The following is a 26,436-nucleotide window of genomic DNA, read 5'->3' on the forward strand; positions in this document are numbered from 1 at the left end:
GAGCACCAGCTGAGTCTTCTCCTCCCCTCTACCAGTGATGCTTGATTTAACATCCCGCGTCTACTGCCTGCACAGATATTAGCGCAAATGGGTTTTGGTTGCCAGATTGAGGTAATACATGATTTGTAATGTGTATGATGTGTCGATTGTGTGAGTAGGATGCGTTTCATTCAAGATCTGGCAACTGGACCACCTTGGAATAATATATTGATGTGATTATTCATATAACTTGGTTTGGGCCATACAAATTACGGGAGTTTTTTTGGGAGAAATAACAAAACAGGAGACTCCCGGGAAAAACAGGAGTGTTGACAGGTATGCAAGCCGTTCCCGAAGCAGTGCTGAAATGTTGCATTGAAGAAAGGTAGATTTTGTTTGTATATGTGGTCAATAATAGTTCTTAGAAAGAGAATCGGAAAAAATTGGTATCGGCCAAGAAAATTGCAATCGGTGCATCTCTAGTTTCGATCCCTGAATTCAGTTCTGTTGCTATTTTTAAATGCAAGCGATTGATACAAACTGTTTGTGTTGAATACATGTGATACTCCGGTGGTCTGCGTTTTACGCAGGACGGATTGCTGCGTTTAGGGTACAAGACTACATTTAGTATCAAGGCATACGTTTGGTTTGAAAGTTGGTAGGAACATATTGCAAGCTTTTTTAAATCTACTAGTTTAAAGGTTTGCAACTAAGATGCAAATGGAAATCCATCCATGTAATCTCCAGAGAATGATTAAAAAGCCCTTTTATGGGGGGTTTGGGTAGCTTCGAGTATTGACGCTGACTACCACACCTAGTAGTGTTGTCACGGTACCAAAATGTCAGTAGTCGGTACCAATACCAGTGAAATTTCACGGTACTTGATACCATTTTCGGTACCAAGGTAAAACACAAAAACAGGTTAATAAGCAACACTCTTTTAATAACAAAGTCTACAAAACATTAGCAGCAGAACTAAGAGTAGAAATATGCCATTGAGCAACACTTTAATTTAAATATATTATTTTTTAATTATAACAAAACTGAACAATGTATGCTTAAAGTATTTTTGAAGCATTTTTGCTTCAACTTTTGCAACTTTTACTATGTGTCCTTTAAAGAGCTCCGCCTCCGCTTATTGTGGTGTGGTGGTGGTGTAGTGGTCTAAAGCACATAACTGGTAATCTGGTAATCAGAAGGTTGCTGGTTCAAGCCCCACAGCCACCACCATTGTGTCCTTGAGTAAGGCACTTAACTCCAGGTTGCTCCGGGGGGATTGTCCCTGTAATAAGTGCTCTGTATAATACATTGGTACTCAGAAGGTTGCTGGTTTGATCCCCACAGTCACCACCATTGTGTCCTTGAGTAAGACACTTAACTCCAAGTTGCTCCGGGTGGATTGTCCCTGTAATAAGTGCTCTGTATAATACATTGGTACTCAGAAGGTTGCTGGTTTGATCCCCACAGTCACCACCATTGTGTCCTTGAGTAAGGCACTTAACTCCAGGTTGCTCCGGGGGGATTGTCCCTGTAATAAGTGCACTGTAAGTCACTTTGGATGGTGGTGGTGTAGTGGGCTAAAGCACATCAATCAGGAGGTTGCTGGTTTTATACCCACAGCCACCACCATTGTGTCCTTGAGTAAGACACTTAACTCCAGGTTGCTCCGGGGGGATTGTCCCTGTAATAAGTGCACTGTAAGTCACTTTGGATAAAAGCGTCTGCCAAATGCATAAATGTAATTCTTTGGGATCTAAATAAAATTAAGCTGTTTCATGTTGACCAAGTCATTAAATCTTCAGTGTTCTTAATTAAGATTAATTTTGTTGCAAAGCTTGTTTTATTACTTATACATTTTGGTTATCATTAAAAATCAATAACATTCCTCCTATTGTTGTTCAAGATAATATTTTTTGCAAGAGCAATTTGAATCCCCTAATTTTTGACCTTAAATATCATATTCGCACATGTAAATGGAAAATATATAAACCCCTTTCTACCCAATTTGTAACGCCCAATTCCCAAAGCGCTCCAAGTCCTTGTGGTGGTGTAGTGACTCGCCTCAATCCGGGTGGCGGAGGACGAATCTCAGTTGCCTCCGCATCCGAGACTGTCAATCCGCTCATCTTATCACTTGTTGAGCGCGTTACCACGGAGACGTAGTGCGCTTGGAGGCTTCGCACTATTCTCCGCGGCATCCACGCACAACTCGCTACACGCCCCACCGAGAGCGAGAACCACATTATAGTGACCACGAGGAGGTTACCCCATGTGACTCTACCCTCCCTAGCAACCGGGCCAATTTGGTTGCTTAGGAGACACGGCTGGAGTCACTCAACACGCCCTGAATTCAAACTCGCGACTCCAGGTGTGATAGTCAGCGTCAATACTCGCTGAGATACCCAGAGATATCCTTCCTTTTTTTGATTCTATTCATTTTTGGTTCTGTTTATCACCATTTGTGGTCATTTTGGTACCTGTTTTACTGTCTTAAAATGTAAGTGTGCAAATGTTAGATATTAGAATGAATTTCTAAATTGTCATATAATTTACAAAAAAAATCCCCACTACATACTTACTAAAATCACCTTCTGTTTGATCCCTCAGGTTGTAAAATGCGTCTCCTCTGCCTCTAAGCAAAATGCCTTATGGGATTTATCCTTGGCAAAACTGACACCCTGTTACATTCCAAAATTTGGACCAAGGACAATAGCTCTTTTCTATGATAACATTTTATACAAAATCTGCTGGAGCAGACCATTTCTGGATAGCAATCCTGCCTTCCTTGTCTCCAGAATCAACTCGCCAACCGTCCCAAAGGGTGACTGCCTATCATGAGATTCCGAATTTACAAGCGAAAGGTGGTACTGCTAACTTTAGTGGTTGTAATCTGTGGATTTGCCGTCTGGAATAGTGGTAAGATGAAGAAGGCAAGTGCTGCTGTGGTTCCTAAGGAGGCGGAGACCATTAAACGGAGCAGCGGCGGAAGTCTGGTACAGGTCACGGCAGCGGTTACTCGGAAAACAGTCAACGAGACGCTTCCAGAAAAACAACCTGCTGCCAAACCTGAAGTGGATAACACTACTCTGGTGTACAGAGGGATTGCGTTTCAACTTAACTTTGACCAGACCTTGAGAAACGAGGAGAAATTTCGGACAGTGCGACAGAAGGATGACCTCGTCGTAGTGGTTCAGGTGCACAACCGTCCAGAATACCTGCGACTCTTGGTGGATAGTCTGAGAAAGGCAGAGGGCATTGGGAATGTTTTGCTGATTTTCAGCCATGACTTCTGGTCGCCAGAGATCAACCAGATAGTCACCTCCGTTGACTTCTGTCTTGTTCTCCAAATATTCTTCCCTTTTAGTCTCCAGCTCTATCCTCAAGAGTTCCCTGGGAATGATCCAAGAGACTGTCCCAGAGACATTACCAAGAAAGATGCCTTAACGTTAGGTTGCATAAACGCAGAGTACCCAGACTCCTTCGGCCACTATCGAGAAGCCAAGTTCTCTCAGACCAAACACCACTGGTGGTGGAAGCTGCACTTTGTTTGGGATAGAGTCCGGGTGTTGAAAGACCACCAAGGGCTTGTGTTGCTCATTGAAGAGGACCACTACCTCACCCCCGATTTTTATCACCTTCTCAAGCTGATGGCGTCGCTAAAGAAAGAGCAGTGTCCCGATTGCGACATCCTATCTTTGGGAAGCTACGGGCACATCAGCTATTCCAGCAAAGCCAACAAAGTTGAGGTGAAAGCGTGGAAGTCGACTGAGCACAACATGGGCATGGCACTAAGCCGAAATGCGTACCAGAAGCTCCTCAGATGCACCGATGCCTTCTGCACCTATGACGACTACAACTGGGACTGGTCATTGCAGCATCTTACCGTGACTTGTTTGCCCACGTTCCTGAAGGTCATGGTCTGCGAGGCGCCTCGCATTTTCCACGCCGGCGATTGCGGCATGCACCACAAAAAGTCGGCTTGCATGCCGACTAACCAGAAGACAAAGATCGAAAACATTCTTCAGATCAGCAGGAATCAGCTGTTCCCAAAACAGTTGCTTATCACAAAGAGACTGCCCGCATTGGGGGCCAAAGGAGTGGCCCCCCATGTCAAAAATGGAGGTTGGGGCGACATCAGGGACCATGAACTCTGCAAGAGCTATCTTCGATTACAGTGACTCTTCTCTTGTTTTCGTTGTTTTTGCATCCTCAAATGAAAGCCTTTAAGAATTCTTTATGGACTATTTCGGCATATTGCTTGTTTTATTGAGATATTCCAAATAATAAAAAAAGTATGTGATTTTTGGATTCGGTGGTTATGAGCATCTTTCAAGTACCATCATTGAAAACTTGTCATTGATGTCAATAGGGCTGGGCAATATATCGGTGTATCAATATACATTTACGATGATTTGCTGTCGACATAAAATAAGTTTGCATCATACATATGGCAATGTTTTTAATTTGCTTTTAATCTGAAGTTATATCCAATTTTACAACTTCGTTGTCATGACGACTAATGCTGTAAACCCTAAGGTCACTGTAAAAATTACAATTGAACCAGTTTTACATCTCGAAAGTTTTATAAGAGGAATTAAACTGCCTTTAAACACTCCAAAAATTGGCAAGTCTCACCGTAACCTACATTTTTAAAAAAAATGTTTTTTTGCTTATTTTTAATGGATGGGATTTTACATAGAAACTGTCCTTTTAGTTGTTGAACGGGGGGCGTTCGCTGTCCTGTTCGGCACATCGTGCTCCGTTTTGTGTCCCGTTCTGCATTACGCGGTGGCTCATTTCAGCGTATCGTGGCCCATTCGGCCCGTTTCACGAAGGCCAGTGTGCCCCTGATTGGCCCCAAAGTGCGTCGGCCCACCGGGAAAGAAAAAGAAAGCCACCAGGCACAAACTTTCGCGTTGCTTTGATGCCATACGTCACAGTTACGCCATCCAAAGTTGGACCATTTCTAACCGACATGCTTTCCTTTAAGTCCGGCGCCGATGGGTCTGCACAGTGCTGCATGAAGTTAAATTAACGGTATAGTCCCGTCCGCAAATCACGTCATATGTTGTTGTGTCAGGCTGGACGGGCTGCTCAAAACAAACAGAGTCCCAGAGACGCAATGTTTACAGTTTTCAAACAAATTAACCTATGAATGGCTTACTTGGTCGTCTCCGCATATTAACTTTAGTTTTAATAATCCTCAACAATGGATGGTTGGTTGAAATGTTGTTGTTTTTCTTCTTCTTTAAGCCATTTTAGAGCAAATACATAAATATCACGATATATATTGAATATCGTTAAAAGCTGGAAAATATCGAGATTATTTATAAGCTATATAGCCCGGCCCTAGTTGTCACTCATATAAAGATTATTGCATTTTTATTTGGATGTATGTATCATTTTTAAATCTGCAAAAAGCATGAACTTTCTTATGAATTACATATGTGTGTATATATACTTACCTGCAGACAAAATACATGGAATGTTTACTTTTGGACAACATTTGACATTCTGTGAAATATTATGCTAGTACTGGGCTATTTTTGTATGCAGATGAACTATTTTATATTTGCTTGATTGTGACTGACCATTTTAAAGGTGTAGCTTCTGAAGTTGTGCTTCATATTGAACATATTCAAGTATTGGAATGGTTTTAAAGCTTGTGCAAGACATTAAAATTGCATTGGCTATCTCGCAGCCCTCATTAGCCCATTGTTGATGCTTTGTCCTATTTACATGAGCTTCCATTTAGCCGTGACACAGATCTGTGCCCTCAATACTCACTAATACTGTATAATGAAGTGTGAAAAGTAAAGCCTTGGAGATATAGGCGTGTGATGTACTGAAGTGTTAAAAGAATATTCTGCGGTTAATACAAGTAAACTCAATCAACAGCATTTGCGGTATAATGTTCATTAACACACCAAAAAAAAAAATTCTTAACAAAAGCAAAAATTTTGTTTTCAGTGAGGCACTTACAATGGAAGTCAATGGGGCCAATTTTTGGAACGTTTAAAGGCAGAAATCTGATGCTTGTACTGTAGTTCGTTAATTCTATGGTTAAAACTTTTGTATTATTTGAGCTGTAAAGTTGTTTAAATCAGTGTTTTTACTGTCTGTGGCAGGGCGGAGGGCAGGTTGTGATCCTACACACCCGGTCCCGTATTAGGCTAATTAAGCCTCCGAGGGATAAAGGTCGACGAGGAGCCCAGCCGCCTGAAAGAGGACGATGGCCGCCGACCGCGAGGGGAGAAGGGCAGTGAGCCCCTCCCGGTCGGCGGTCTTAAACCACGCCACTATTCAGGGGCTGGTAGGGAACTCCTGCGCCCCTGGCAGCAGCCCTGACCACTCCAGGCGGTCGGCTAGGAGCCCCTTCTCCCCTTGCGGTCGGCGGCCATCGTCCTCTTTCAGGCAGCTGGGCTCCTCGTTCCCTGGCAGATGGCCGTGGCTGCTCCGTTGGGGTGGATGGTACTGTAGTGGCGAGAACTCTACTACGGCGTATCCCTCCTCCTTCCCAGGTTTCGGCACCAGTGTAACGTATTCAATGGAAAGGAGGAGGCGAGAACCGGCTTTTCAATATAAATAATAGTTTTAATGAGAAACTTAAAAGACAACATAAACACACACGTGACGGACATGTCCGTAAACGATCTCTCTCTCCCGCACGATCCTCTGCAGTCGACCTTTATTCCTCGGAGGCTTAATCAGCTTAATACGGGACCGGGTGTGCAGGATCACAACCCGGGACCGCCCTCCGCACTGCCACACTGTCGTTTTAGCGTTTGCAGTGTTGCGTCGTCATGGCAACAGAGTGGTATAATTGGCCTTATCTTTCCACAGATGTGGTCAGTGAGTGATTTAATGACAGTAAAATCATGTTCACACACATATTGTTTACATCTTGTGTTTATACTTGTGAAACAGTATTTTAATGTTTACAGATTAAACCCCATTGACTTGCATTGGAAGTGTCGCACTGGAACACACATTATGCTTCTTTTTTTTTCTTTTTTCGTGGTAACCAACTTAATGCCACAAATGCTTTCGACTGAGCTTAACTAGTATTAAACTCTGAATACTAAGACCACTATAATAGTTGAATACCCTGTTTCGATTGGAAATATGTCAGATTGCCGAAGTATAAAGGGTCGTGAAGGCTGTTTCAATGTTGACTAAATGTTTGGGCTAGTTTGGTAACTATTCCAGCTACCATCAAGAGTTTAGGAGGCAACTCTCGGCACCGTTTACCACATTTTACCACGTTCAAGTCCATTTTTGCAAACTTTCAATGCAAGAAATGCGAAAGTCAGCAGGATTTATCTGCCTATATACAAAAGAGGTTTTAAGCAGTTTTGATTTCAGCTAACCATGTGGATGTGCTTTTATAATTCAAACTCCAATTTTATACAATTTGTAGTGCTGTTTTATGTCTGAATAATTCATATTATACCTAACGGATGATAATAATAATGAACAGATAATTATTTTCATCTTGAATGGGTAATTGAGTAGAAAATGAACTATAGACTTCACAAAACGTTAAGTTACCAAACATCACAACAAAACCAAGAATAAAAATGGCGTAAATAAACTGCAAACAGTAAAAACATGCACGCTCATTAATTATTCAAGCCGGTGCGTGCTGGGGATAACAGCTCCGAAAAAACATTTCACATTTACTTATTTTATTTACCTGTAATTTACTCTAATTAGCGAATAAGTATGACAAGGTTTTCTACTTTAGGATTGCTACATGATGATGCATTGTAAAAAATAACACATAATACAACCCCAATTTTAAAAAAGTTGGGACGGTATGAAAAATGCTAATAAAAACAAAAAGGAGTGATTTGTAAATTACATTCACCCTTTGCTAAATTGAAAGCACTACAACTACACATTATATGATGTTTTGGTAAAATGCCGGGACGTCCCTGGAAAAGACGGTGCTGGATGGCAGTAAATGTTGCTCCAAAATTTGTACATCTCTGTCTTGCATCTGTGGATGCAGCGGCGAGTGTTGTTGACTAACAAAGGTTTACTAAAGTTGAGAGCGAGTCCAGAGAAGTCGGCAGCGCTTCTGGACAGTGATGATGTACGGCTTCTCCTTTACATGTAAAGTCTGAACTAGCATCTGTGGATGCAGCAGTGAGTGCTGTTGACTAACAAAGGTTCACTAAAGTAATCCCAAGCCCATGTTCATGATATCCATTACAGATGAATGATGTTTTTTAAGACAGTGATGTCTGATTGGTCAGAGACCACACACATTCAGAAGTGGTTTTCGTCTTGTCTTTATGCACCAATATTTGACCAGATTCCTTGAATCTTTTACCTATTTTGTGCACTGTAGAGGGTGAAATGCCCAAAATCCTTCCAGTTTGTCTTTGGGGAACATTGTTCTCAAAGTGCAGGATTATTTGCGAAAGCATCTGTTTGCAAATTGACAAGTCTGGAATGATCTTTGCTCTTGAAGGATGAGTCCTTATATACCATGACACGGGTGCCTCACCTGTTTAACATCTCCCGTTTCACATCGCCTTGTTATTTCAACTCGCCAAATTATTACGAGTCTTAAATTGCCCCTATCTAAACTTTTTTGGAGCATGTTGCAATCTTCTGATTTTAAATGACTGTACATAAAAAAAAAACAATGAAATTCACAAGGTAAAACTTCATATAATGTGTAGTTGTAGTACTTTCAATATAGCAAAGTGTGAATATAATAGGATTTTACATACTGTCCCAACTTTTTCAGAATTGGGGTTTGTGTTTACTAGTTATGTTTGCGTTGAAAACACATGTAGAATTTACTTCATATTTTCAAGTTTGCGCTTTAACTTATTCAGTGTAGAAAGTACTTCATTTCTGCTATATTTCCTGCACCACACAATCATTCAAAGTGATCAGCTCAATGGCATTGGCTTTGACTCTTGTGCCTTTAATCCTATTTGTGTTCCCTTGTCTCAAGAGAAGGTCCTGCACCCTCAAATCTCTACGATATTCTGCTGTCTATAAATGGCTCGAGTCCCTCCTTCAATGTAAGTCTATGAGATTTTTTTAGCCTGTTTTATCGTCCACAATGTAAAAATCTCAAATCTGAGTGATTTATGCTTACTTGGGGTTTGGGGATTGATCAAATCTCTCATCCAACTATGAGCAATAGTAACAGGGATGATTTTTGGTGCAAGAAAACACTATTAAAGTTGGTTCACGTGCTTGTTTTTTGCCTCATTAATCATTAAATGCTTGTGTTAGCAATGTGAAGACTGTAAACACAATGCAGATCAATACAGCTGCACAGAGGATCATTACAATAAGCATCGTGCAAGTGGCAAATGTTTTAAATTGGACCCAGAAGCTCCAGCCTCATGCATATTCATAGTTAATCTAAATGATCTTTGCATAATTGTCGCCATGCATACAGCAATGAGATTAAACTGAGACTTTGGATGAAATCTGCCATTTTTCTCGTGAGAAAAAACCCCCAGAAGTGTCTCATCTAGTCTCCGATGGTGCTCAAAGTCTGCACATGCTCATTTTATTGCTCTGTCTAACTGGATGACAACAATTGACTTGTTTCATTAAGTCTCTTGGGATGAAAGAGCTTTGAGAAATAACACTTTCATTTGGGTCATTGAGTGGTATCGCCTAAATGTGGCATTTATTACATTAAATATACGGCACTGCAATTTTTCCAATTACTAATGTTTATTTGACATTACTTACTTGAGTGTGGTGACCTTTAAAATGTATAACAAGACTAATTACTCTTGTGCCAACATGCGTTTGTTACGCTGAGATGCTGACGTGCACAGTTACTGTTGGAATATACTAATGGATATAATAACTAAAGGCCAAAGGCAATATATTATGTAATAAATTAAAATGCAAGTGACAGGCGGGATGAGATCTAATTATGCAAACGTGTTCATACTTGGGGTTTGAGATTTGAGCAATGCTTTGTGCTGTTACTTTTATACGTGATCAAGACTGAACATTTTCACATGGCAGATTTTAAAATAGCGAATTACAGAATATCTTAAATGCAACATGATAACCCTATGACATTATGATCTAACCATGAGCAATATTTATAATCAACGAATGCTGTAAAAATATTGTTCATTGTTAGTTTGTGAAACCTAATGAATTAAAGGAATATTCCGGGTTCAATATAAGCTAAGCTCATTCGACAGTGAGACACGTCCAATGCAAGTCAATGGGGTTTAATCTATAAACATTAAAATATTCACGGTTTCAAAAGTAGAGACACATGACATAAACAATATGTGTGTTAACATGATTTTACTGTCATAAAATCACTCTGCAGAAAGTTATAGACAATTTTACAACTCTGTTGCCATGACGACGCAACACGGTAAACCCTATAACAACTGTATGATTTAAACAACTTTTCCCGCTCAAATAATACACACATTTTAACAGAAGAATTAATGTAAATTTTTTATTTTTATAAAATTATAAGCATCACATTTCTGTCTTTTAAACCCTCCAAAAATTGGCCCCATTGACTTCCATTGTAAGCGTCTCACTGGAACACACATTTAAAGAAATGGAGCGACGAGTCGAAATTATTTTTGTGCTAATCAACATTATGACACAAATGCTGCTGACTGAAATATGGAATATTCCTTTAATCTCATGTTAATGCCTAAAATATCGTGGGCCAAATTACAAAATATTTAATCATTAAATGAATATTTAAATGAATCATTAAAATACATAATTAATTAAATGTACCATTAAATAGGTACATCAAATCTCCCATATTATAAAAGTGGATTGTAAAGTTACCATAAAATATAATAGTAAAAAACAAATGTTAATGACTAAACAAAACATACAGAACATATTGCATGTAAATATCCATCTGATAAATACACAGAATGTGAAATGAGACCAAAATAAAATATATATTATATATGTTAAAATGGCAGGTTTTTGTGATGTAAAAGAATGAGACAAAGATAAATCATGTCAGAACTTTTTCTACTTTTAATGTGACCTATAAAGTGAACAATTCAATTGAAAAACAAACTGAAATCTTCATGGGGCAAAAATTAAAAACCTTACAATAACCTGGTTGCATAAGTGTGCACACCCTCTTATAACTGGGGATGTGGCTGTGTTCAGAATTAACCAATCACATTAAAACTCATGTTAAATAGAAGTCATTACACACCTGCCATCATTTAAAGTGACTCTGATTAATCAAAAATAAAGTTCAGCTGTTCTAGTAGGATTTTCCTGACATTTTCTTAGTTGCATCTCATAGCAAAAGCCATGGTCCACAGAGAGCAAGATATCAGTCAGGAGAAGGGTACAAAAGAATTTCCAAAGCATTAGATATACCAATGAACACAGTGAAGACAGTCGTCATCAAGTGGAGAAAATATGGCACAACAGAGACATTACCAAGAACTGGACGTCCTTCCGAAATTGATGAAAAGACGAGAAGGAAACAGGTCAGGGAGGCTTCCAAGAGGCCTACAGCATCAGTAAAGGAACTGCAGGAATTCTGGCAAGTACTGGCTGTATGCTACATGTGACACCAATCTCCCATATTCTTCATATGAATGGGCTATGGGGTAAGGTGGCAAGACGGAAGCCTTTTCTTACAAAGAAAAACATCCAAGCCCGGCTGAAGTTTGCAAAAACAAACATCAAGTCTCCCAAATGCATGTGGGAAAATGTGTTATGATCTGATGAAACCAAGGTTGAACTTTTTGGCCATAATTCCAAAAGGTATGTTTGGCGCAAAAACAACACGACACATCACCCAAAATACACCATACCCACAGTGAAGCATGGTGGTGGCAGCATCATGCTTGGGGCTGTTTTTCTTCAGCTGGAACCGGGGCCTTAGTCAGGGTGGAGGGAATTATGGAACAAAACCTTCAGGCGTCCGTTAGAAAGAGGAAGTTCACCTTTCAGCACGACAACGACCCAAAGCACACATCCAAATCCACAAAAGCATGGCTTCACCAGAAGAAGATTAACATTTTGGAATGGCCCAGCCAGAGCCCAGACCTGAATCCAATTGAACATCTGTGGGGTGATCTGAAGAGGGCTGTGCACAGGAGATGTCCTCGCAATCTGACAGATTTGGAGCACTTTTGCAAAGAAGAGTGGGCAAATACTGCCACGTCAAGATGTGCCATGCTAATAGAGTGGTGGTGGCGTAGTGGGCTAAAGCACATAACTGGTAATCAGTAGGTTGCTGGTTTGATCCCCACAGTCACCACCATTGTGTCCTTGAGTAAGGCACTTAACTCCAGGTTGCTCCGGGGGGATTGTCCCTGTAATAAGTGCACTGTAAGTCACTTTGGATAAAAGCGTCTGCCAAATCCCTCCTCAAAGATTTCAGTTTGTTTTTCAATTGAATTGTTCACATTATAGGTCTCATTCTTTTACATCACAAGAACCTGCATTTTAACAGGGGTGTGTAGACTTTTTATATCCACTGTGTATATATAGATATATATATATAAATCCTCTGTAATAGAAATACCACTGTTTTCTATTTAGTATTATCATCATCATTTCAATCCATTATAAATCTTTAATTTACAATATTTACACATTGTACAATAACCCGTTTCATCTGAAACAATATTAAAATAAATGTTCAAAAGATATTTGGTTCTCCTTTACAGCATTTCCTGGGAGTCCTTGTTTAACTCCAAAAATTGTAAAGCCATTTTTTATATATATATAATTATTTAGTGCAATCAATTTTCTTCCTTTCACTTTAAAAGTACGATCCAGCGCTGATGAGGGAAGTGGCGTGCCGTCACTGAGACGCATCAGTGGCTTTGAACGAGTTTTTGTTCCAATGCAATTATGAAGGAAAGACACGAGACAATCAGTGCAAAATACATCTGACTCACAAACTACACTTACATGTGGAAGGATTGCACCGTCAACTACGGTAGTTTTAAAAGAACAAAGAGGAACTGATGCTAATTAGAGGAACTATTATTGAAAATCCTGAACACAACACAGAACATCAGCTCCACTCGACATTCTTCATGGGTGAATCTCGTTAAAACTGTCAAGAACATTTCACTGCATAATCAAACCTATGTTTAGGTAAACTTATATACTTAATTTCCAATGAATTAATGTTACAGTGCATGCAATCTTAATCGTCCTAACACAGGCTTAATTTTCTTTATGCAAAATATAATTTTGGGGGTGAAATGCATGACCTGGACATGTTCCCTACAGGTTATCATGAGATTCGCCCATTTTCCCCAGTGCACAGTAAATAAGCAAAACATGACAACACACGCATGACAGTGTTGATTTAATGAGTCTGTAGATCAGTCCTTCTCAGCTCAGGCCCGGTTCTGTGTGCACAGCACAAATCACAGCAGCTATACAACCGTTCCGCTCTGAGAGTTAGCCGGAGAGTTAGCCGAGTTTTGGGACGGCAACAGACCCTAAAAAAAGATTAGAAAGACAGATTAGTGATGCATTTAGACACATCAGTATTTTGAATTTTATTTATATGGGATTGCTAGAATTAACACGATGACTCGACTCCACTGTTTTCCACTGTGGATAGTACCTGGTGCTTTTTTAGTACCACCTCGGTCGAGGTTCCAAGCAAGCCGAGCTGATACTAATGGCACTTTTCCGCTGCACGTTACGGTGCGACTCGACTCACTTTTACATTTTCACTGCAGTTTAGTGCCACCTCAAGGTGGGTGGGATTATAGGATGTTTGTCATAGTTACGCCACCTCTACTGCCGTGACATCATCTTAAACACGACACAAACATTGCTGGCCATAAACAATAACACGAGCGCTAGCTGTTAGCTCATTGTGCTGCATAAAGCAGTTGTTGCATGGTGATTTTACACAAGTGTAACAGTTAAATTGGTTGTTTTAGAAGCTTTCCAGTAGCTGCTCAACTAAATAACGTGACGATTTCAAGCAGAATATAGAGTTAACGTAACAAAACGTCTCATACCTCCATCGTGGACTCCAACAGCGCCGTGGCCGAGTCCAGCGCACTCTCCCTCCCATTGCTCGCCGGTCTAGATGGCATCCATTTGGTCAAACCACTTCACATTTCCTTGATGCTAAAGAAGTTTTTTTTGATTTCCCTACACTGTTGGTAGGTCCGGCATTAGCCGCGGCCAACGGCTGAGACACTTCCTGAAAGCCTTTTTCGGTTCGCTCGTCACTAATGAGAGGAACGTCTGCACCTCGTTTTGCGCACAGCCATTTCTTTTTACAATTTGAAAGTCACGTGAACAAATGATACGGTTATCGCTGTTGCTACTTTAAAACTAGTGGGTTGATGTCCTGTGTCGCCAATCCAGTGAAGCTTCTCTCTGACCAATCAGTGATCTGCAGGATTTTGACGTCACATTTAGTATCAGCTCGGCTCGCTTGGTACCTCGACCGAGGTGGTACTAAAAAAGTATCAGGTACCAGATACTATCCAGAGTGGAAACCCTCAAAAAGCAAGCAGAGTCAAGTCGAGCTGTACCGTGCAGTGGAAAAGCCTCATAACTGTGACGTCAAAACACTGCAGATCACTGATTGGTCAGAGAGAAGCTTCACTGGATTTGCGACACGGGACATCAACCCCCTAGTTTTACAGTTAGCAACCGCTATACCAGTATCATTTGTTCACGCGACTTTTGAATTGTTAAAAAAAATGTCTGCGCGCAAAACCACGCCGTGGTCAATAAACAAGGTGCAGACGTTCCTCTCGTTAGCGACGAATGAAACAACGTCTTTCAGGAAGCGTCACAGCTGTTGGACGCACACGGCTACCACCGGACCAACCAACAGTGTAGGGCAAAGTTAAAATAACTTAAGTGGCAACAGAACCATCAAGGAAAAGAGGTTCGACCAAATGGACGCTATTTAGACTGGCGAGCAATGGGAGGGAGAGCGCGCTGGACTCGGCCACGGCGTTGTTGGCGTCCACGATGGAGGATGGGACGTTTTGTTACGTTAACTCTATACTCTGCTTGAAATCGTCACTTTATTTAGTTGAGCAGCAACTGGAAAGCTTCTAAAACAACCAATTTAACTGTTACACTTGTGTTAAATCACCATGAACAACTGCTTTATGCAGCACAATGAGCTAGCAGCTAACAGCTAGCGGTCGTGTTATTGTTTATTGTTTTGTGTCGCATTTAAGATGATGTCACTGCGGTAGAGGCGGCGCAACTATAACGATCAGCCTATAATCCCGCCCACGTTAAGGCAGCACTAAACGGCAGTGGAAAAGCAAGCTCAGAAATGTAAAGCGAGTCGAACCGTAACGTGCAGCGGAAAAGTGCCAATATTCAGCCAGTTCCTGAATAGCTTACGATAGCTTGCAATTTTGATTCCCCACAATATTTATCAATATTTCTGTCTTCCCTATGCTGTTCTTTACATTTTGAGAGTACGTACAAACAGGCTGATGCATACTAATAATACAGTGTATCTACACTAAACCTAGCAATCGCTCGATGCTCACCACTTTTCCAGGTCGTGTCCATGTGCAAACGAAGCCCTCCTGACAGGCTGTAACCAGACAGTCCTCCAGGAAGATCAACACAGTGAGTCGCTCGTGGGCGATTTTCTTACACACTAGTGGCTCTAGTAATGGCACTTCCTCCATGCGTGGGCACTGGGCAGTCCCTAGTGCCTTAGCAACTTCTGTTTTGGTCGCGTGCATCCCAATCAACTGGTTAAGCTTGTCACTGCTCTTGTTACTGATGTAGCTCATGCTGTGATTGCGTTTGTGGTCCTTTTCGGCATGCCGTTCCTTGCTTGCTTCGTGAAGAGCCAGCGTTGCAAATTTGCTAACGCCTGTGGCTATCAAAGCGCCGTCCATGATGCTGGTGGGCTTGTTGGGGCTACTGCCCCCTGCTGGTGAACAGTGTGGCAAACTGTTTGAACGGGGTAAAGGGGGCGATAATGAGTAAGAGGGAACGCAACTGCCACTACTGCTTACGCTATTGTTACCATTAGTACCGAGAGTCACGGTATCGCCACTTGGGGCGGAAGAAGTAGTTGCGTTCATGACATTGGTGTTAGTTCTAGTCCTAGACAACGGAAGATGAGGAAATAGAATGTCTTCGGTGAGGTCCCACAAGCATAACTGGGTGTCTTGACCGACAGATCCAAACCGATATGTCACACTGACACCTCGGCCATCCGTCGAGTTCCGCTTGGACAGTCTAGACTGGGCGCTATTCGCCCGCTCTCGACTTCCGTTGAATTGAACTAGTTCCTGGAATTCTTCGTCACTTCCGCTGAACTCCGTCGGCACTTCGCAGTCCTGTACGCTAGTAATGCAGTGATCAAATGCCACGACGCTTACCCAAGACCTGTGCCCATGTCCGCGCGCAATAACCCTACAGTCCGAAAAGGACCACACCGTCACCAGGTCGTCTTCCCCGCCGGTTACAACATAACGGCCGTCGGGGCTCCAGCACAAGCATAGAAGTCCGCCGAAGTAGCTTTTCATGGTGCCGTGGAGTTCTGCGGAATCAAAACAAAACACTCGGAGGAATCCGTCCTGGCCGGCGCATGCCAGAAACTTGCCATCAGGGGAGAAGGCGAACTCGTTGACCACGCCCTCACCAACCGTCCAGCGGAGAAGAGGATTGCGAGCTGTTTTGCTCTTGCTGGTATGCACGGCGTAGTTTTCACCTTGCTTTAGGAGCTGGTAATGAGGTGCAGTGGTTCCACAGGTGTGGTCGACGTTGTAGAGGTACATGCTGCCGCTACCGTGAGCCACCAAAAACAGATTCTCTGAGCCGGGGACCCACTTTAAACATGTCACTGGGGTTTTGTCAATGAGTCTCTGTTAGAGCCCAAAAAAACAAGAAGAGACAGAAATAATGATAACAAAAGAGTTACAAAATAGTAATGGGTGAATTTCATGAAAACATGCCCAGGTCATATTTTGGCCCAAAAGCAAAATATATTTATTTTTTTATCAAATTAATTACATTCAATGGGGTGGCTGTGGCTCAGGTGGTAGAGCGGGTTGGCCACTAATCTCAGGGTTGGCGGTTCGATTCCCGGCCCACATGACTCCACATGCTGAAGTGTCCTTGGGTAAGACACTGAACCCCAAGTTGCTCCCAATGGCAGACTAGCACCTTACATGCAGCTCTGCCGTCATTGGTGTGTGAGTGTGTTAGTGTGTGTGTGTGTGTGTGTGTGTGTGTGTGTGTGTGTGTGTGTGAATGGGTGAATGAGACGCAGTGTAAAGCACTTTGAATACCGGCACTATATAAGTGCAGACCATTTACCATTAAACATAAGCCAATCATTGACCTACAATTCACGGCAATCCATTTTGCAAGTGAATCTGTCAATATGTCCAAAATAGATTTATAATAAGGCCTTTTCACACATGTAAGACACTTTAGGAATGTCTTGCTTTGGTTGTGTCGCATCATAAACTGTGTTTTTAGGTTGCTGTGTCAAGTTAAACATCTTGAGATTCCTGCATTCAGATTGCGCTCCGTCCAGTCTTTCTTTGAATGCAAGAACAGGTTTTCGTTTTGTGCCGTCACTGGTGTCAAGCAAGCATGAGTGTGGTTTGTTGTCTACACAGCCGGAGATTCGCTTACTGCCCCCTGCTGAAAAAGGGCGGTGCTACAATATTGAATTGCTACAATGGTAGGAACATTCGTTATTGCAGTCCGGGGACATGATTAAATTTATTCAATTTTTACGCATAATTAAATGCATATAATTAACATGTTTAATTAACAGCCCTAAAAATATATATATTGTTTTATTTAAAGAAAATGAATACCACAATATTTTTTGCATTGTGGCTATTATTTAAATGACAATTAAGCACATTTTCACTCCCAATATTCTCATGACTGTAATGCATACTTTAAAATGTATTATTTAAATCAGCTCACATTGAATAGGGTACAAAAATTATTTTTTTTTTTTTTAAAGTAATTATAAGTTACAATTTTATTAATCGTCTTTAAAAAAAAAACAAATAATAATAATTTCATTTTTTAAATGCTTTTTGATTTCGGTATGAAATATGACATTTTTGACAGGTTTTGTAGGATTCACCCCTCAAGAGTGTAAAATCATAATCTGTTTACCCTTAAATCACATCATTAAAATGTTTTCAGGGATGTACTTCTCCGTTGCTAGTCCAGGTGGTCACTGAACGTTAAATCTGTGATGTGCAAAACAAAATACAAGAACTCACGTCTTCATTAAAGAGTTTGCTCGTTTCCTTCTTAATGGGGTCAATGAGTTGCACCTGCCCTGCAGAAAAGCCCACCAACAGCGAGACACTCTCTGCGGTGGCCGTGAGGGGGTTCGAGTCATGACAGGTGGGCAGTGTGCCCTTATATATCCTCTTGTCTATGGGTTTACTCAAATCAGCAGCCTGAGCACATAAAAAACAAGCAGCAATTAAACAACACCATATATTTACATGATCCTTAAAAAGAACACATATGAGAGTAATTGGGGAAAAATAAATATATATATATATATATATATATATATATATATATATAATATGAAGGTAAAATAGTATTATATTTATATTACATTGGGCTTTTCAGTCGAGTACTCAAAACGATTAATCGATTAATCATAAGTTAAAATGCAAGTTTAAAATTAGGTATAATGCCTACCTGAAAATTAAATTTAGTTTTATTCACAAATGTTACCAAGAACGGGAACAAAAGCTACCTTCAATAAACTTTGTTTGTGTTTGGACGAAATGAAATGAAAAATATGCATTATTTCAGTTCTCAAAATTGCATAATACGTTAATATTTATCTGTGCATTAATGAGTCAATTATAACTGTGAGATTTGGCGAGAGATTCAGAGGATAATTCGGCGTTCAATTTACAAAATCAATTTGCGATATTCGAGTGGTATATTTAATAGTCGATTAGTTAGTGCTGAATGAGTACTCGATTAATCGATTACTTTTGCACATCCCTAATATATATATTTATAGGCTATTTTAGGTGCTGTAAATGGTCACAATTTTGTATGTTTTAGCAGTTCATTTCAATAGTCACGCGGTGTGACAAACTATTTATTAATTGGAACCAATTTGGAACACCCAATTCCCACTACTTAGTAGGTCCTCGTGGTGACGCGGTTACTCGCCTCAATCCGGGTGGCGGAGGACGAGTCTCAGTCGCCTCCGCTTCTGAGGCCGTCAATCCGCGCATCTGATCACGTGACTCGTTGTGCGTGACACCGCAGAGACTCACAGCATGTGGAGGCTCATGCTACTCTCCCCAATCCACACACAACTCACCACACGCCCCATTGAGAGAACCACTAATCACCACCACGAGGAGGTTACCCCATGTGACTCTACCCTCCCTAGCAACCGGGACAATTTGGTTGCCCCATGTGACTCTACCCTCCCTAGCAACCGGCCAATTTGGTTACCCTATGTGACTCTACCCTCCCTAGCAACCGGCCCAATTTGGTTACTCCATGTGACTCTGCCCTCCCTAGCAACCACCCAATTTGGTTACCCCATGTGACTCTACCCTCCCTAGCAACCGGGCCAATTTGGTTACTCTATGTGACTCTACCCTCCCTAGCAACCGGGCCAATTTGGTTACCCCATGTGACTCTGCCCTCCCTAGCAACTGGCCCAATTTGATTACCCCATGTGACTCTACCCTCCCTAGCAACCGGCCCAATTTGGTTGCTAAGGAGACCTGGCTGGAGTCACTCACCACACCCTGGGATTCGAACTCGTGACTCCAGGTGTGATAGTCAGCGTCAATACTCGCTGCGATACCCAGACCCCGAAAAACTAATTTTAAATATTTGTAGCTCATATGTAAATGCTTATGTAAACTGTTTAGCATGATATATAGCTTGTAACCTGGATATCACAGTCAACACAAAACTTAACAGTCTTTGCATAATAATGCAACAGGTTAAACACCCCAAGCAACACCCAAATCCCCACAGCTACCCAAATCAGTGATGCATTAATTGTTGAAAACCCATTTTAATACCCGACAGGCTTTACAACACAATGCAACAGGTTACCCACCCAAAACGTCATGCATATTATTGTGTTTACATATAATCTCAGCTGTATATATTATTTACAAAGTTACAACACAATGCAACAGGTTACCCACCCCAAACACCATGCATAACCCTAGATCTGGCCAAAACAAATTAATGCACACTGTATTTGGATTGCATTTACATGCAACTTGAGTTGTAAACATTATAAGTGCAAGGTTTAACGCCCCTTTAAAGGTGACTGACAGTTCAAAGCACACTGATTAGTGCGCATGCACGTGACATCTTTATTTATGTAAACTCAATTAAAACTAGTTCCGGCAGCTGTCATGTTGTTACCTTCCTCACGCCTTTATAAATGTAAAAGTAAAGCTCCCGGCCCACATTGAAACAGATTCTGTCGCCGTTCCCGGACTGGTCGTTCACGTTCACGAAGGAGACTTTCACAGGGTTCGAGCCCTGCGAGTTGAACGACACCCGGTTGGGCCGGCTGTATTCGGAGTTCGGCAGGAGTTTATAGACGCCCTCCCTTGTAGTGAATTGAGTTTTAATTTCGTTGGTCTCCTTCCCTCCTCCCTCCGCCGCCATCTTCAAGTTTAGTATTCATTCCGTTCCGTGCACGAGCATGCGCGCGCGCACCAACCTACCCCACGGGACTAGGAGGCGCGTTCACGCAGGGGACATTATCTCGAAGCTTTCAGCGATGATGATATTTTACTTTCATCGAACAATAAAGTAAATATGATCTCTTTTCTTGTTAAGAGTATATTTTCACTCACAGCATAATTTTTGGATGAGTGTTTGGATGGTAAAAAAAAAAAAAAAATACTCTCCTGGATAATCTGTTACATATTACATTTTAATAAATTAATAGAAAGAAAATAAATAACTTGTATGTATTGTTGGTCATTTAAAGTCGAATTAAGCATATGGACGCTTTAAAAACGAACGTCACATAAATTAATTAATATTCATGACGTAAACTGAAAAATATTCGATAGTAATTAATATCCAATAGCAATTAATATTCAAAACGCCAGATTGAACCGCGAAAAACAGCCATCTTTGACACAGTGATGCATTATATTCATGTTGTTGCAATGTTTTAAGCTTAATTGTAACACCGATTAATATTCATACTATATTTATAACATTTTGAAAAGAGTAAAACGTACGGAATAATCTGTATAAATGTCTTGTTGGTCTCTTAAATTCGAAATAAATACATTCAAAGTCACAGTGTTTATATTTCGATTCCAAACTGTGAGTTATACGCCAACGTTTAAACATTATCTTTTAATCGAAGAAAAGATAAAGTTTCACATTTCTCTTCCCGTTTTACTTTTCCTCCAAAGGTGAGAAATTCAATGCATAATGACGCTTTAAAAACTGAACGTCACATAAGTTAATTAATATTCATGATGTAAACTGAAAAATATTGGATAGTAGACTAATTAATATCCAATAGAATTTAATATTCATGACGCCAGATTGAACCGCAAAAAAACAGCCATCTTTGACGCAAAATTATGCATTATATTCATGTTGTTGCAATGTGTTAAGTTTTATTGTAAAGCCCCCTTACGGCCCCCTGAGGGTCCTCGGTCCAAGTTTGAAAACCCCTTTATTGTTTTGTGCTATCTTTTAAAACAAATTATACTTGCTTTGATATTTTATGAGACTATTTATCTCGAGATGGACCACAGTTATTAAATGTGCACTCAGTAACTTTTTGCTTGTGTCAAAAATAGCAATTAATTTATTTAGGAGTAAAACTTTTAATGTGGGAAAAATTATCGCATGCACCTTTAAAATGAAAGGGAGAAATTGGGATGGCCAACGGATGTAGAAAAGGAAGTCCTGCCTTACAGGAAAAAGAGCCCATTAGCTGAACGCCTGAAAAATTGTGTTTTATTAGCATTATCGGAGCTATAAATAAATTTAAATAAGCACAATTTACGGGGTTCTGGGTATCTCAGCGAGTATTGACGCTGACTATCACCGCTGGAGTCGCTAGTTTGAATCCAGGGCGTGCTGAGTGACTCCAGTCAGGTCTCCTTAGCAACCAAATTGGCCCGGTTGCTAGGGAGGGTAGAGTCACATGGGCTAACTTATACAATATGTGAACTAGTCTTAAAGATTTTGAAAAGATGCAATAGGTCGTTGACCTTTATCTCCAGAGTCTGTGCCTGTTTTTTGTCTTTATTGTGAATTGTGGCACCTTGATTCAAAGGTCCTGTGATATTTCCAAGATCTCACTAGCCGAAGACTTGCAGCCAATGAACTGTGGAGATTTTGCTAGCAGGAAAACAGGGCACCAAGCTGACAGGCCCATGTGCCATCCGGAACGTTCTTGCCTTGATTGACAGACACCTCTTGTGACTCCCTGTCCCTAAAAGGACAAATGGGGTATATGGTAGTGGACGACCCCCCTCCAACTCACACACTACACTGCCTAGAGGTCTCCCATCTCCCAACCTTACTGTAGTGGGCATTCCTTCTGGACCCTTCTCAATGGGGGGTTCGAGAAACGTTACTCACGTCTATATAAAGGCTGATGAAGGCCCGTGGCTCAGCAGATAACTCGAAAGCGACGACGAGAAGCGAACAAGAGCACAGCTTGACAAACTCAACTGGAGTAGATCTCCCAACTACAGCAGAAGACTTAAAATAACATTTCTACAGACATTTCGCACCGAAGATAATTATCAAGGTAAGCGCAACACAACACCACATATTACATTTGTGACTTGCAAATACAGATGTTTTGTTTTTCTCAAAAGCATTAGAAATATGTTTGAATACTGTCAGAACTTAGAACACAAGGAGGGGGTCATTTTCAAAGCGGTATGTTTTTTTATAATGATGCTAATGGTCAGTATCGCTAAGCAGGTTATACTGGTTTCTGCATTTCCTAAACTTAAAAAAGAAAGAAAATACATGTACAATAATGCACATTAAAAGAACTTTGAAAACTTTGAAACGAACCATTCATAAACGCTAAGTGCTGATTATTGACCATGCTCTTGTAGAAGGGTTAGAAATGCAAGCTAAGAGCACATGTTCGAATGCCTCGTGTCTTATGAAAGCATGTCTAGGATTAAGATGAGTCTAATGGCAGCTGTAGAAACTCAAGTAACCATGTGCAATATCATCCTCAAAATGAAACTAGTTTGCATTTCATTTGTGAAAACAAAAATAGGGGGAAAAGGATATCTTTTGGTACCCTTCATTTGCACCAGTTGCTGTCTTCTTATGAGGTTAGGCACCAGCCCCCCTCCCCCAACCACCATTGAAATTCACAGTGACAGGTGCTGAACATGTGCTTATGATTTTAGTAGATCTATCAGCTGTTGCTTCATTAACATCAGTTCAGCATTTCAAAGATCAAAAGGCCTCTCTGGCCGAGATCTAGAATTGCAGATAAAAGGGAAAAATGAAAGAAGATATATCTTTAATACTTGAGAAATTACAGCTTTTATATTTAGCACTTTCTGCATTTAATTTTGTATTAATAATCTGCACTTTTATTTATTTTAATAATTTCTTTTAGTGATTTAGGGTGTGATGAGCAAAGCCATAAAGGCACTTATTAAAATGTATTAAACTTTTCTTGTAAATTACATTATTATTTGTTTTCTTTTCGAGGGTGACTCAAGATGGAGTATGAGCTAGTCATTAAAAATAATTAGGAAATAAAATATTTGTACAAAAATTTTATATATTTTTTTCTCCCCAATTTGGCACGCCCCAATTCCCAATGCGCCCTAAGTCCTCGTGGTGGCGTAGTGAGTCGCCTCAATCCGGGTGGCGGAGGGCGAATCTCAGTTGCCTCCACGTCTGAGACCGTCAATCCGCGCATCTTATAATGCCGCTTGTTGAGCACGTTACCACGGAGACGTAGCGCATGTGGAGGCTTCACGCTATTCTCCGCAGCATCCACGCACAACTCACCACACGCCCCACCGAGAGCGAGAACCACATTATAGTGACCACAAGGAGGTTACCCCATGTGACTCTACCCTCCCTAGCAACCGGGCCAATTTGGTTGCTTAGGAGACCTGGCTGTATTTTTTTTTAATTGTTAAAAACATTATAGTGGTAGCATTCCAACAATTATCCATAGTAAAATAATATTGAAACACAATGCTCAAAACTGACCTTTTAATTGCTCTATTTTTAATAGAATAGAATTTGGAAGAATAATAGAATTAAGTACGTTTTCGATAATTGTAGTGCCTGATTGTAGTAATTGTTCAAAACTATACATTCTTCCTTCTAAACAGATGCCTGAGAAAGCCGCACAGCCCATGACGGAGGAGGAGGTCGAGACCTTTGCCTTCCAGGCAGAGATTGCTCAGCTGATGTCTCTGATCATCAACACCTTCTACTCCAACAAAGAGATCTTCCTCAGAGAGCTCATCTCCAACTCTTCAGATGTAAACTTTCCAAATTATTCAAAATGACTGGAATAACCAAACAATCATCAACAACACAATTGCTTGAATGGCCCAGTTTCAAATAGATTCTCCTGTATATTTTCCTTTAAACAGGCTTTGGACAAGATCAGATACGAGAGTTTGACAGACCCAAGCAAACTTGATTCGTGCAAGGACCTGAAGATCGAAATCACCCCAGATGAGAAAGTGCGTACACTCACAATCACTGATACTGGCATTGGCATGACCAAGGCGGATCTCATCAATAACCTGGGCACCATCGCCAAATCCGGCACAAAAGCCTTCATGGAGGCCCTGCAGGCTGGAGCGGACATTTCCATGATCGGCCAGTTCGGTGTGGGTTTCTATTCCGCCTACTTGGTGGCCGAGAGAGTCACGGTGATCACCAAACACAACGATGATGAACAGTACATCTGGGAGTCTGCGGCTGGTGGTTCCTTCACAGTAAAACCAGACAAAGGTATGAGCTTTCCCGCATTTTTTATACAAATCAAATGGATCATTACATTTTTACCAGATAACTCAAAATCGTGCTTAACGTCTACCTTGGCCTTGGAATTACAGGTGAACCCCTTGGACGTGGTACCAAAGTCATTCTCTACCTCAAAGAGGACCAATCTGAATATGCTGAGGAAAAGCGCATCAAGGAAGTTGTTAAGAAGCACTCCCAGTTCATCGGTTACCCCATTACTCTCTTTGTAAGTGCCTCTACTTTGATACCTAAACTTCCAACAACCACAGTTGATCTAAGGTCAACTGCTTCCAATTCCCACAGTAATAAATTATCAATAATATGCTGCAGGTTGAGAAACAGCGAGAAAAGGAGGTTGATCTTGAAGAAGGAGAAAAGGAAGAGGAGGTGGCCACTGGAGATGACAAAGACAAACCCAAGATTGAGGACCTGGGGGCAGATGAAGATGAAGACTCCAAAGATGGCAAGAACAAGAGAAAGAAGAAGGTCAAGGAAAAGTACATTGATGCTCAGGAGCTGAACAAGACCAAGCCCATCTGGACCCGAAACCCTGATGACATCACCAACGAGGAGTATGGCGAGTTCTACAAGAGTTTGAGCAACGACTGGGAGGACCACCTGGCCGTCAAGGTTAGTAGTAATATTGAGTCAATAATGCAAAGTGAAATGGATGGTCTTTTTGGACTCCTTGTTGAGAATGAGTTGTAATCTATAAATTGTCTTGTTGTTGAAGCACTTCTCAGTTGAGGGTCAGCTGGAGTTCCGCGCTCTGCTGTTTGTGCCCAGAAGAGCCTCCTTTGACCTTTTTGAGAACAAGAAGAAGAGAAACAACATTAAACTGTATGTGCGCAGAGTCTTCATCATGGATAACTGTGAGGAGCTCATTCCAGAATATCTCAGTAAGTGTCTCAGTTGTTATACAGTATTATGGATATTGATATGACCCAAGATCTTGAAGAATGAATGAAGTCACCTATAGGTATAAAAGTTGAAGAGTGATTCATTTTCTTATAGACTTCATCAAGGGTGTTGTGGATTCTGAGGATCTTCCCCTGAACATCTCCCGAGAGATGCTCCAACAGAGCAAGATCCTGAAAGTGATCCGCAAGAACCTGGTCAAGAAGTGCCTTGATCTCTTCACTGAAATCTCAGAGGATAAGGAAAACTACAAGAAGTTGTATGAGCAGTTCTCCAAGAACATCAAGGTAAGTTTGCTTTGTTAGTACTACATGAGATCATAGAGCTAATTTTCTGAATCTATCCAAGCTAAAAATGTTTTCCTATCCTAGCTTGGTATCCACGAGGACACTCAGAACCGCAAAAAACTCTCTGAGCTGCTTCGCTACTACACATCTGCTTCTGGAGATGAGATGTTGTCCCTCAAGGATTATGTGTCCCGCATGAAGGAAAACCAGAAGCACATCTACTACATCACCGGTTAGTAGTTTGTTAATGATAACCCACAGA

General features: G+C 41.0%; 2 protein-coding genes and 1 pseudogene across 2 annotated transcripts in view; 2 read left to right on the plus strand and 1 right to left on the minus strand.

Moving 5' to 3' along the window:
* LOC127623610 (alpha-1,6-mannosyl-glycoprotein 2-beta-N-acetylglucosaminyltransferase-like) overlaps positions 1-5,798 on the plus strand; it is a 7,737-nt gene extending 1,939 nt beyond the window's left edge. Inside the window, exon 2 of the mRNA XM_052098018.1 lies at positions 2,587-5,798. Coding sequence (XP_051953978.1) covers positions 2,814-4,157 — 1,344 coding nt within the window. The 5' untranslated portion in view covers positions 2,587-2,813 and the 3' untranslated portion in view covers positions 4,158-5,798. The remainder of the gene's footprint in view (positions 1-2,586) is intronic.
* A 3,928-nt stretch (positions 5,799-9,726) lies between these two features.
* LOC127623595 (WD repeat-containing protein 20-like) lies at positions 9,727-20,711 on the minus strand. The gene is made up of 4 exons (XM_052097992.1): positions 20,377-20,711; positions 18,222-18,404; positions 15,498-16,832; positions 9,727-13,451 (listed from the first exon to the last, which is right to left on the minus strand). Exons 1-4 carry the CDS (start codon positions 20,623-20,625, stop codon positions 13,386-13,388), a joined length of 1,833 nt encoding a protein of 610 aa, XP_051953952.1. The 5' UTR covers positions 20,626-20,711; the 3' UTR covers positions 9,727-13,385.
* A 1,860-nt stretch (positions 20,712-22,571) lies between these two features.
* The window catches only part of LOC127623591 (heat shock protein HSP 90-alpha 1-like), a 6,721-nt pseudogene continuing 2,856 nt past the window's right edge, over positions 22,572-26,436 (plus strand).

This window comes from Xyrauchen texanus, chromosome 30 (assembly GCF_025860055.1).
Source record: "Xyrauchen texanus isolate HMW12.3.18 chromosome 30, RBS_HiC_50CHRs, whole genome shotgun sequence".
NCBI lineage: Eukaryota > Metazoa > Chordata > Actinopteri > Cypriniformes > Catostomidae > Xyrauchen > Xyrauchen texanus.

Excerpts from the sequence above, each read along its gene's own strand:
- LOC127623595 (XM_052097992.1), bottom strand. The coding sequence starts at position 20,625 with ATGGCGGCGGAGGGAGGAGGGAAGGAGACCAACGAAATTAAAACTCAA. Across the intron at positions 18,405-20,376 it reads TTTATAAAGGCGTGAGGAAG|GCTGCTGATTTGAGTAAACC; the intron begins GTAACAACATGA and ends TTATGTGCTCAG. Across the intron at positions 13,452-15,497 it reads GGACACGACCTGGAAAAGTG|GGTCTGTTGCCGTCCCAAAA; the intron begins GTGAGCATCGAG and ends ATCTTTTTTTAG.